This window comes from Rissa tridactyla, chromosome 13 (genome assembly GCF_028500815.1).
Source record: "Rissa tridactyla isolate bRisTri1 chromosome 13, bRisTri1.patW.cur.20221130, whole genome shotgun sequence".
Classification (NCBI taxonomy): domain Eukaryota; kingdom Metazoa; phylum Chordata; class Aves; order Charadriiformes; family Laridae; genus Rissa; species Rissa tridactyla.
Window position 1 is genome coordinate 8,199,508 of NC_071478.1, and position 13,164 is coordinate 8,212,671.

The following is a 13,164-nucleotide window of genomic DNA, read 5'->3' on the forward strand; positions in this document are numbered from 1 at the left end:
CTGGAGTCTTGCATTTAGGTGAACCTTTATTCAGCAGCTGTCAACAGCTCTGGAAAATGAGGGAGCTCTGTAACTTATATTTAGTTCAGGTTTTTTTCTTTCCTAGGCTGAGAGAATTGTAGCAACCTCTTCCTTCCACGTGAAATTTGCAACAGAGTGGAAGAGGGGGTTTTTGGCAAATATTTTGGTCTTCCTGATGTCATACGATGGTAGCTTTCCCTATTCACTACTTAGAATTTTGTATTTCTTCCTAGTAACATATTGCTTATTTATACTTGTCACGAGTATTCATTCTGATCGGGTTTCTGTTATTTGAGGTCAAGAGCAGAGGAGCTGTGCAGCTGCGGACAGGTGGGAAATGGTTGCTGGGGCCTGTTCCCGTTGCCGGCGGGTGCAGCGTTGGGCGCGTGCCCGCGCTGTGACTGCATCCCTGATAACCGCTGCCCGGTGGGATCTGGCCACTTGTGTCTCATCCTTTAGAAAGGGAGGGAAGGCTGACACAGTCATCAAACAGCTGATACAGCACATTCATGAAACATACTGCACTCTACAAAATATCAAATTATTTATTTATATAAAATATAATACACAACAGTTGTACACATGCACACACCCACACAGTTACTTTACCACAAATTTAGGCCAGTTATTTTCTTTAATTAAATGTTATAATCTAGCACACGATATCTTACAGTAATTTACATTATTATCTGAAGACACAATGGGGAAGCTTTGATCATTCATTTATAAACCTTCCATAAATTACAAAAAAAAGGCAGTCTGAAAAGTATGTATAAACAGTAAAAACAATTTACAAATGGACAAGAATTACAAAATAGTAACAGCCAATGACTGCCATCAATGTGTAAGATTGTTTTTATTGAGATGCCAATATTGCAATTAATATTTGATTATCAGCTGTTGCAGCCTCTTTACTGGCTGCGGCTCAGTGTACGTAACACAGTTTTTCCCTTTTTACTTTAGACATGTACTTTATCTTGAATCTGACATCATCAATATGAAAATGTCTTTTAACTTAGGACTGTACCTCCACAGGAAAAAAGTTGGGGAGCAAAGGTTTTTTGTTGTGGTGGGGTTTCTTCCCCTGGTAATTTAGAAGAGTGAACCAGGAACTCCAAAACCGGAGGCTGTATGGGAGAAACTGGGCGAGCCTCTGAGTACCTTACACCATGTTGGATTTTAGTTTAGTGAAAATGTTGACAAAAGAAACAAATACAAGGGGTTTGGTTTGGGGAGGAAAAAAAAGGCAAGAAAACAAAAAGAAAGCATTTTGCACAGCACTTTCAAACTCCCAGGAGTTACATGAGACATTGAATGGAGTCAGTAACATAGTACTTGGTCTTAAATTACCATGTTTTAGGGAAGATGAAGACAGTTGAATACACAGTACATACAAAGTATACGCTGTATATTTATTAGACAGTACAAATCATTGTGCATTAATAAGGCAAAACATCAAGGCTGATTAAACTAGGAGTTTCAAGACCATTTTTGTTTGTGATAAAGATTAGATACAGTGGGGTGATCTCTCTCAACCAGGAATCAATGAATAATTTCCACACTCCCATAGAGTAACCACGCGTTCCCCCCACTTGTGGTTATAGGAGACTAAAGGCTGAGATTTATCCAATGGAGTTGCAGGTGGTGAGTTGACTTCAAATAAAACCATGTTCTTCTGGTATTAATCCCTTTTTTTTTTTTTTAAAAGAAAAAAATATTTGCAACAACAAATCCATTTCCTTTTTTTCTTGCTGTTTTGATTAAGGAATTGACATGATTCTATTGATGTCAGTTAAAAATGCAAAGGTTTGGTAAAGTTGTACTGCATAGTCATGAAAGCCCTAGTTTTGACGTTTAAAAAAAAAAAAAAAAAATACACAGACTGGAAGCTTTACAAGTTGTCCAGGAGCACATGAATCATTTCACTGCACCAAGCTTTTTCAGCAGTTTCTTGCCTTTGGAAAGCAGCCCCTTTTTCTTTTTCGAGGACAAATCCCTGCCTCTCCCGGGACTACCAGAACCCATAGGTGACGTAGGTGACCCAGAATGGAGATGAACTGTGGGGGATGGTGCTCTCCGGGATGTACCTGTATTCTCAGGAGGAACCTATTAGGTACATTGTTATAATTTATTGAATGTTTGAAAGCTTAAAAGCTATTATCATCAAGAAAGTTGGTAACATCACTTGTCCCATTACCCACTTAAACAAAAGGGCTGGTTCCTTTCTTCTTTGTGGCTTAAAATACTGTATGGGCTTACGGAAAATACGTAAATTTTGAGAAAAAGGATAGACAATAGAAAAGACTCCAATAGCGCCCTGGTTTGGTTATACTGTTTTTAAAGAAAGAGTTGAATTTGTTTTGCAATAGTTCTGGCCACAAAAGCCACAAAACTGGGTTTAGTTTTGCATTTCAGTACTCTGATAGTACAAAAATGAAGAGGGATACTCTTAGCTATAGATTTAAGAAAAATAAGTGTATTAATTACTACAGATTAGCAATCTATAGAAGCCAAACTTTTCAGAAGAAATGACTTAAAATTCTACGTGATCACTTATTTTTTTAATGACGTTTAAATGCCTTTTCTTTAAAATTGGCTAGCAAACTTTATGTATATATTTGAGAAGATGGCACACTGGCTTAAAAAAAAAAAAAAAAGGAAAAAGAAAAAGCTAAAATGAACCTTAATCACAATCAAAGAAAGCTTAAAGACCCTGACTGCTTGATGTGTGTGCTGCAGCTATGAGGTTGCTGATGAAGGTGAATACTTGTACGATAGATGACAGCATTCCTAAATATCTTAAACAGCTATTTTTTTTTTTTTTAAATCATCAAAAGCACTTGAATGAAAATGCTAAAACTACTTATACTCAGCCTATCCTAACTGCAGTGCCTGGCTGACAGAATGTGATATTATCGATTAAGATGATATTTTCATAGTAGAATCCATGCCTTAGGGACCCCTGTTGTCTTGTAGTTCAAGTTAAAACATTAGCAATTTACTGGCTTGTGCAACAGTGAGTTAAGCAAAGGGGCTTCAAGCCTACTTTGATTTTAAATCAAGGTCTAGTTCTAATGAAAAAAAAAAACAAACCAAAACCAACTTGGTAAAGCACCCCAACGTACACCTGAAGATACCATATATTTAGTCTAATGCATTCATTCAGTGAGCTGCATGTTTCATACTGAGACGTTTATTGCATTGGTAAACCAAACAGTTGCTAATATTTCAAATGTGCACTTCCTAGGAAAATCCAAGTAAATTGTACCATATGAAGGGATTTTTTCAGAATTGTTGAATAGTTGGTCTTAGGCAAACTGGGTATAATCGATTATGGAAAACACATTTTAAGGCAGACAATTTAAGGAGCTATATTTGAGTGTAATGAGTTTCAAAACCAACTATACCCTTGTAAACTACCGTACGTATCAGCTTATGTTTCATTCGTATGTTCTTTAAGGGTTGGGGGTGTTGTGCTTTTCTCTTGATGGAGGAGCTTGGAATTTTTACATCCCAGGTTGGCTAACAATGCAATATGCAGCTTTTGTTTGTAGGGTAGTTAAACATCAAACTCTCCTTTCTATGTAAACATAAACCGTTAGCTCATGAAGAAATATGTTCCAAACATTGACCTTCATAAAGTGAGGTCTAATTGATGTATTTCTGAAGATTCCTTTTTAAAGGATTTGTCTCCTGAAAAAACTAAATTGGCTTGGCTAGATAGAGTAGAAGCAAACAGCCTGTTCTGTGGCCAAGGATTTTGGAGACATATTTCTTTTTTTTTTTTTTTTTCCCCCACAATTAAGTTTCAAGACTTGCATTAGAGAGCCAGGTAGCTTTAATTGAAATCTCTATTGGTATCTTCAGTTGCTCACTTACGTGAAGGCTACATTGCCTTATTAAGGTGTGAAATGAACACTCTTCTTCTGTTTCCAAGCAGATGAGCAAAGAAATAAAAATATATATAAAATATATAATATAGAAAAGTATTGCAGTGATGAAACAAAACCAAAAATGAGATACTCTAAACAAGATTAGTCTTTCATAAAAGAGAAGTCTCGGGGCAATTAACTAATGCCAGTTGGAACAGGAAGTCATAAGGATTAAAAGATGAGCACTGTCAATCAGCTGCATTTACGACTTGTCCTTAAAGGAATGCTTGTACCAGGCTTCCCTCCACAAGGACTTTTGCTTCCCTCTAGATACTGCACGTAGTAAGAGTACCTTAGAAGCATTAGGAAGTAACTACTTTCACCAGGGAAAAGCTGTTTAAACTCAAATTGTAATTGAAGGTACTGTAATGACTGCAATCAGATGGTAAATTTAGTTTCTTTGTTTACAAATGTAATGAGCTAGTGGAAGGCTAAGTAAAGTCATTTTTCTTTTTATTTTTGTATATTTGAAAGTTAATTTTAAACGAGCAAATGGATTTAAAATGTTAAAAGTAATGTCTAAATTATATATGAGACAGAATGGAATGGAAAATAAAAATTTAAGATTTTCGTATTCGGTTGCTTACCCTTTTTGCTTTTGTACGCATTGGCGTATCGTGAACATATCGCGTGGGTGCATCGGACAGAAAGACTTCAACATCATCAGGCACTTCTTCAAGAAAGTTGGAAGGAACCAGCCCCTTTTGTCCGTTAAGTTCACCCTACAACATGATGAAAATTTCAGAATGTTTTAATTAAAGCAACTGTCGCTTCCCAAGAAGGTAAGGAAATACTTTTGACTATTGCAAAGCCAGTGAGGGAGAGGAAATGTCCGTCTAAGGTCACTTAGGACTCAGCAGGGGGTCACTTCTGAAGCGTATCTGAGAGAGGCAGCTGGGCCTCTTTCTATGGCCAAGACACTGGAGTGGAAAAGGCGAGTTCAAGCTGCGGATGGGCAGCTGCTGTCAACTTGAAGACAGTTCAGCTGGGCAAGCACTGCCGCAATATTGTCTCCTGCCGTCAAACTCTTCCTCTTATTAAAGGAATGACAGTAGTACAATGAGTTACCTAGTGCTTAAAAGAATACTGAACTATTTTATTGATTTATTTTATCAAATAACCCTTTATTGTAGTGACAGGGTCTCTGTTTTTCTCCCCCATGAAATGCCTTACCCATTAGAAGTCATTCACATGTTTGCATAGATCAAGATACACATTTTCCAGCAAACTAAATGAGGTAAATACTACTTATAAAATGTCAGTGGCAGCTCGGAGGGGCCTGAACAACACTCCCTAGAAAATCGTGCTGATGGGGCAAGAGGGAACTGTCTGCCCCACAGGATCCCCTCCAGCTGCCGCGGTTCTGCTACAGCCGTGCAGCAGCAGGAGCTGGGAGCCCGGCCTGGCGCTAACAGGGCAGGTTGTGACCTTCATCCCCCAGGGACCGAAGGGGAGGGGTGACGTTTTTGCCAGTGCTTCCAGGCGTGCCAGTGGGTCAACGGTTTTGTTAAAACAGGATCTGGGCTATTCCCACAACACAACGAGCTGGAATTGCGACCTGAGCTCCCCCCCGGCCGTCATTTGATAATTCACGCTAGTGAAGATTGCTCTAACAGTTTGTAGCAGTTTGACATGACCAAACAGAAGCCAACTCACATAATAAAAGCCATCTTCATCAATTTCACCAAAGACAGTGATAATGTCCCCGGTGCAGAACGTCAGCTCAGCCTGCAGAAAAAGGAAGAGGTGACAGTGCATGTTTTGTTAGGCAAAGGTTAGCATTTTCTTTATTCATACTAAATCCGTTAAATATTTTCCCCTCTCCTTTATGTTAAGGCACTGTTGGTGAAACAAGTGGAACTGTCAGAGCAAAACCTTTTCTTTCTTTTTAAATTTACTTATTTTCTTTTTTTTTCGCTTGCTAAATCTGACACCTCTCCCACTAAGTTCTTGACACCCATAGGACTCCCTGTGACAAAGGAGCTGACAAACAGCCCGGACCGTGGAAAGCGTCAGAACTCAACTGCGCAAAGCCTTCAACAACCTGAGCAAACTTTGAAGCTTTGAACTACTTGGCTTCAAAGGTCCCTTTTAGTCAATCCTTCCGTGAGGAGGGAACAAGCCGGAGGGGAGCGACATGGTTCAGGTCCGTGATCTGTGGGGAGCTGAGCGCTAGGACTAAGGGACCAGCTGAGCCTGCCTTTCCTGAAACACAACGTGCCCGGACTGAACTTGTGGAGCTTCACTGGGTTCTGGTCAATAAAGGCTTCGTAACGGGCATCTCCGGTCTCTGATCTGCAGAGTACTGAGCTCTTTTTAATTGCCTGTGGTTTAAATGTAATTAAATAAGTTTTTTTAAACTTATTTTTAATTTCCTGTGGCCATGGGAAAGAGAGAGAACAAACAAAATTTTTGCAATGTATTTTAAAGCACCAAGTCCCACACACCTAAAAAATCACTTTAAAAAAAAATCCAAATTGTTGTACAATTGTATTAAAACAACCATTTTAAAGCATAACTGAGGAAGCTCCTTGGTATGCAGTATTTTTTTTTTTTAGAGCTTGGAGTGTACCCTGACATTCTTACCACAAGGCAAATATAACTGAAAATTGCACCAAATCCCTGTGACATCAAAGACAATGTAAAAAGTGATTCCCTTGTCACTGATGACAAATACAGAGAGATGGGGGGTCTGCATGTAGGTACATGGAAGATGAACCCATAAGGAAGCTCTAGCTAACAGCTGGCTTTTAACTGAAGATCTGGCTAATGCTCAGTTGTTTACGATATCCTTACATTGTTATAAAAACAAAAAAAAGATTACGGACAAGACATATGTTCATAAAAGCTCAGCTGCATCAACTCAGAGAAGAAATACGATATACTATGAATGCTGTTCTCCTGTGCTATATTGTTCTGGTTTGGGTATATTTTTGGAGGCACTGGAGGGTACAGAGCTTTGAAGGCACGGGCTGGGATGCTCCTCAAAAGTAATCCAGTTCATACAGAGGAAATTTGAAAACAATTGGAAAAATAATCTACTTTTTTATAATCTACTACTTTATATAACTCCATGGGTTTTTTTTATATAGACCTTTGTTATATACAAATGCATACACATATGTTGCACAACCATATATCCCATAACTGACTTTATAACGTATTGTGCCATAGTAAATAAATCCTACAAAGGATATTCCTTGATTTTAGTTGAGCAAGCACCATAAATCTACTTGTACGAAAGTCATAAGCTTATCATAGACATCTGCCTGAAAACACTTGACCAATGTTTGTAATTTTGAACTAATTTTTTTTTTTTTGCACATCCCTGTAAATGTCTACTAGTGCTCATCAATACCAGCGTTGTTCTGGCTCCACAGATGGTACCCGCAGTGAAGAGTTATGCCAATACCTCTACATCAACGTTAGGAGAACTTTCTCTTGGATCGTAATCATACAGCGCCACCATCCTCCTTGTCGAGACCGAATGCTGCCTGCCGCTCCGTCTGTTTCTCTCTGTTCCGATCACAGGGAGAGGAAAGGAAGGAAAGCTATCAAAGTTATTTTGAAAAGAAAAACAAGGTGCAATTTCCTCACATCATTTTCACAACAGTGCAGTAACAATGTTGGTATTTCTCTAGTGTAGTGATAAAAGGTCACAGATTACCAAACCTATTCACGCAGATAAAGGTTTCAAAACAGCATGTATGGTTCATAAAGAATTGTTTAGCAGGTGGCTTGCCCTCTTTATTCTAAACCACTGAACCCTCTGAACAGTATTTATCTGCAAAACTAACGTTCTGAAATTTTCAGCCATTCTTGGTTGTAAGAATCAGAGGTTACCAGGGTATACAAGAAGCCAAACATTCAAAATTCACGTTTGTTTCATTTTATTTTAGTCAAACTTCCATGTTTACTGCCTATTCCCACCCTCCCCCACCCCCTAAACACAAAGAACTTTGTGCCTGGGATTATTTTTCAACTTTCTGCTGGGAGACTGGAAGGAGAAAGGGACACTCTTAGTTGGCCCAAGACAAAAGAGGCTACCTGTTATGCAAGTGGTTTGCAATATTTTCAAGACTCTTGACTACAAAAACCAGATTCTCAAGTACTGTTTAATTTTACAGATTTCCTTTGTGGGGAACAGAAGGAAAGGCGTAAAATTTGTTGTTTCCAAAACCCAAATGAAATGTTTATTGATTGATATTAAACATTTACAGAGAAGTCCCAAATGGGCTTCATTTCAAATTTGAATGGTATTAGCATGATTCTTGCGGATGATTTTGCTGCAGCAAGAGAAACATGCTGGTTAGTGCTACTTACAGACAGGCATCGAGGGCAGGTCTGCTGAGCGTTAGGCAGTGTGACAGAGGAACCCGGGGTGCGGAGGCACCCTGTGGCTGTTCAGCCGGAGGGGGGACATTAAAGCGAGTGCTGAGGGGAGCATGCACTCACAGCTGGCCCAGCACCCACCGGCTGCCACTGAAGCATTGAGTCGGGAGATCACTTACTTCTGCAGTGGGTGGCTTGGAGTGATTTTCCCAGCTACCAAAGCAAGGGATTTACACAGAACACAAGGAGAGAGCCAACATGAAGGCACGGGCTGTAACAGAGGCGGGACCCGATCCCCTGATTCCCCACAGCCTGGATCAACCCACACCTAAGCGATTGTCTCACTTTCCAATTGGAAGTACTGCTCTGGGGCAAGCCCTTGCCCACTGCTCAGGGTCCAGGGCCCCGCTACGACCAACAAAATAATCCAAAAAGGATCCTATACCTAATTGCTACGTGACTATTTTTCCAACTTTTGCTTTCCAAAAGTTCAAAGGCAAAAATAACTCTAGACAGCTCAAATCATTTCAGCTAATTTACAGCTTGAATCAAATTATTGGTTCTTAGCACAGACCTCTTTTAGACTTTCTGGATCTGCGGTGTACAGAGCGTGTGCTCTCTTTGAAACGGTCACAGTTGACTTCAGGAAAGGAATGCATACAAATAAAAGAAGAAAAGATATGAAGCTGTTCAAAGTTCTGTTTTTAAGGATTTAATGTGGGCAAAGGATTAAGAAAAATGTAGTCATATGAACACAGCATGTAAAGTGTCTGATATGACATTAAAAATATGAGTAACAACACGAGACAGACTGGCAATTGGAGCCCGTTTCTGCTAAAAATCCACGTGGGCAGCCTCTGGGACAGCGAGGGTCTGAGCACGTGGATCTCTGCTGTCCAGAATTTGTATTTAGTTCAAAATTAAGCCAAACTAACTATTCTTTCCAAATCCATTAGTAAGAGCATTTGTTGTATTTTGTTTTTTTAAATGGCTAACAATTTAAATCCATATTAAAGAGAAAATTCATGATGCTTTTTAAGTGCTAAAATATTTAAAGGTGAACTGCTGGGGGTAGGTTGCTAACAGCTTGCTCAGAAACATCCTAAAATAAAAAGAATTGCTTAAAAATGTAAGGCAGGGCAACATTTCTGTCACAAATTGCCTCTCCCTCTTTCCAAGAAAAAGACTTTCTGATTTCTCAGCTATTTCAGGAGACACTGCCAGTTGGGCACAACAAAAATATCTAACTATATTCGCTAAATATGACCGTTAGACAGTCAAAATATTCAAATTATGGGGAGCTACGTAGATTAGTGGTCTCATTTTCCCAAGTGTTCTGTATCAACAACTTGCTGACCTAAGAACTGTTTGCGCTGAGCAGGACTTGAAGCAATAAGTTTCAGTCGTAGCTGTTCAGGAAGATATTTTCTGTACCCACATGTGACCTCGTTGCTGGAAGTAGAAATATATTTAGCCACTTCCTAATCCCATCAGGCCCCCGGTTGTGTTTCCATCTGGACCTAATGCAGGTTAGGGGAGCTCATTCTGACAGACCTCAGGTGACGTAGACCTGTGCAGAATAATGCTGTCGGCAACCAACCTATTCAGGCACATCTGTAGGTCCCACTCTCTGCCCATCCCAAGCTTTTGTCCTGTAAATGTAGGTGTCTGTGCTAGACCTACAGGAGCAGATGGGCCGTGGGGTTCACACGGGCACGTGGGTGGGAGTATTCGTTGTATTTATGTAGCACGAGTAAATAAATACACAGGTTGGAACTAAGAACTCAAGAACTTAAATCACCCTTCCCTTTCATGGACAATGGAGAATTTAAAAATATCTCAATATCTTAAAAAAAACAACCAAAAATAATTTGTCTCACATTTACTAATACGATTTTGGAAATGATAAGGTTTTATTCAATCTAAGAAAACAATTGCGGAAGATTTCTTTGGTTTTTTTAGCAACCACTTTTACAGTTCACTTTTAAACAGGACCGAACCAATTCCAGCCCTTTATACTTTCTGAATTATGTTGAAAATTTTAAAACATATTGAGATAGTTGTATGAAATTTATTTGTAGAAAGAAATCTAAGAAATTCAGATTCTTGCATTGTGTATCTGTGTACAACATCGAACCAATGATGTAACACAAGTGGTTCATAACACAGAATTGTTTGGCCGAACTCTGCTTTTTAAAGGGTTTGTTACTGCAATAGTCATAAAATCTCATAATATGTGGTGCTATCCCAAATGAGATTACACATAACCCTTTGCCACCATCCCTTTAAATTATTGGTAAAGTAGGAAAATGTAGAAGAATAAAAATAACAACAAATAAGTGATTCTTTTTATGCTTTGCAGCAGTGAGCGTATCACAAAGCACCTCAGCACAGCACACTCCAAAGCACAGGGATCATGTTCTGTGTCTAGAAATCTTTCAGGTGACAAAACCCATTTTTTTTTAAATAAGAAAAGAAAGTAAGGAGTGGAGTGGTGAAGATACAAGTCCTCATTTGCAGCAAAAGATGTGACCAAGATTAAATATTAGTTGAATAAAGTCATCCAGATACTGACACAGAATGTATCCCATGGTGTAGTAAATTGTTGTAAAATTTAGATGCATCTGCATATTGTAAAAACAAAAGGCAAAGCAGATCCAGCCAAGTTAATAGCACCCAAAAGTTAGAAGAGAAGCGTATATATTTTTGCTTACCAATTTTCTCAACAGGTGTGTTCAAAGGAAGAAAGCCTTGTTTTAGAAGCTGATCCATCATCTCTTCATCATCTGCTTGAATCTCAGAGACCATGTTACATGGGATAAGGCCAATTCTTGTACAGGTTTCTCCACGATAGAATCCATCAGCATCTTTGTCCCCATAAACCTGTTGTTCAAAGAGTGGTAATGTTGGTCAATAAAGGTTTTAGCATTTAGGAATTTTAATACAGGCTAAATGGTTACTAAAGTATAGACAGATGACTACAGCTTGGATGCGGAATTATATTAGTTTTGGACTGCTCTGACTTATATTACAAAACTGGAATTGTTATGTTAATTTGAATCATGACTTCAAATACGTAAGCAGAATTTGGACTTTTTTGTTAGCAGTGAAACGCACAAAAGGTGAGAGACACTATTAAAAGTCATCAATTTCTCCCTGTGCAGAGCCAAAAGTATATTTAATGGTTTACACTCATCCTTATGGAATTATTCACATGGCACCATTTTTGGTACCGTATGAACTACATTCAAAATGAAGCATTTGCAAAACTGTGCCAAGTGTTGTTACTTTGACTAGAACAACTTGTGTCTGATCAAAACCGCCTATCTAGTACTTCATATACTCGGTATATGTACTTAAGCTCTGCTGTTGTCTTTCCAGAAAACATGAATTAAGGTATAAAAATAGCATCAATTTTCACCAATGAGAACAGGTAAATCCCAAATTTCTCTTAAATTCTAAAAATGCTGTCAATTCATAAAGGCTACTAATGATACAGAGGCCTAGATGCAGGACTGTACTAACAGTCTAAAGGCAAAACTGATGCCTGAATTTAGACTGCTCCTTGTTTAGGCTTAATCAGTTGTTTTTCCTTTTCTTTAAAAACAAACGAACCCCCCAAACTAATCCCTTCACTTTAAATCAGTTCATAAAAAATAACCACTGAATAGCCTCAACTTGTGAGAGCAGGAATATTTTTCAGTTTTCATCGCTATATATCCACGACTTACCTGGCACCACTGCTGCTGTGGTACGGCATATGTGACCCTAACACGCGTACCGGACAGGCTGCATCCAGCTCCTGGTGGAACCAGCCCTCCACCATCCCACTGCTCAGGTAACGTATGACAAGTATTTTGCAAATGCAAACTAATCCATCTTCACAACAATTTAATGAGAAATTCAAAGCAGCAGATCACACAGGAATCACTGTGGTCCCAAATATAAAATAAACATCACTGAGAATATATATCTGATGTGAGATCGCTCTAGACTTTTCAGTGCCAAACATGTACACGTTTGGGTAGACATAATTAAAATATCTGAGTGAAATGAATAGGCTTGCAGAGAAAAAGTTCCATATTTTTGGCATAGATCTTCTATCATGTAAGGATGTAAGCAAAACATCTAACAAAGTATTTAACATTTAAAAACACTGATTTACAATACAGACATTCGTGTTAGGATCCAATCCAACGCAGTGGAAGTCAGTCAGTATTTTAATAGCTTAAGTTACCATTTTATCATTGAAATGGGCAGTGTAACAAAACAGCCTACATTTTTTCAGGTTCTGTTTCAGGTCACACAGAAATCTCAGTTGCCCTTGGACTACCAGCAGCTGCTCCTTCTGCCTCTCTCATTTCTGCCCATTTTGCGGCAGACTAGGAAGACAGAAGGCTGCAGGAGATACTTACATTTGCTGATGCAACAGAAAAATCTGCTAGCTTTTTAAAACCGGATGAGCAAACCGAACAAATTTGCCTTGCAGCTGCATAAGGATCAGATGAGGCAAGCCCGGATAGAGGGCATGGGCATGGCTAAAAACATTGTCAGAGCCTAACGCTGTCCCTGGCACCTGGAACAGGGCTGACTTGTCTTCCGCACCCTGTTTAAAGGCAGCTTGTGTATTTTACACCAACCAGTCAGAAAAGGGAGTGGTTTTCCCAGTTTCAGACGAGGATGACACTGGAAGAGAAACACCTTACTTCTGGACTTTTAGTAAGCTTAAGTGTACCCTAGCTAGGATTGTTCAGCATTTAAAAAATTACAGCACCTCTGGTATGTATGAGGGACCAACACTAAGCACATCTGGGGTAGCTTTGCACTTAAGGGGACTGCAGGGTTTGTGACAATGGACGTAGAGGGCTTCAGAGTCACA

At 39.1% G+C, this 13,164-nt stretch overlaps 1 protein-coding gene across 9 annotated transcripts in view; it reads right to left on the minus strand.

The window, feature by feature from the left end:
- Window positions 1-488: 488 nt before the first annotated feature.
- The window catches only part of RIMBP2 (RIMS binding protein 2), a 169,043-nt gene continuing 156,367 nt past the window's right edge, over window positions 489-13,164 (minus strand). For 6 of the 9 annotated variants that reach the window (XM_054219314.1, XM_054219309.1, XM_054219310.1 and 3 more), the window contains 5 exons: window positions 11,000-11,168; window positions 7,366-7,469; window positions 5,610-5,681; window positions 4,541-4,675; window positions 489-2,127 (listed from right to left, as the gene is read on the minus strand). In XM_054219314.1, coding sequence (XP_054075289.1) covers window positions 1,939-2,127; window positions 4,541-4,675; window positions 5,610-5,681; window positions 7,366-7,469; window positions 11,000-11,168 — 669 coding nt within the window. In that variant the 3' untranslated portion in view covers window positions 489-1,938. Of the gene's footprint in view, window positions 3,948-4,540; window positions 4,676-5,609; window positions 5,682-7,365; window positions 7,470-10,999; window positions 11,169-13,164 lie in introns of all 9 variants that reach the window. The other 3 variants (XM_054219312.1, XM_054219317.1, XM_054219315.1) reach the window with 2 other exon arrangements.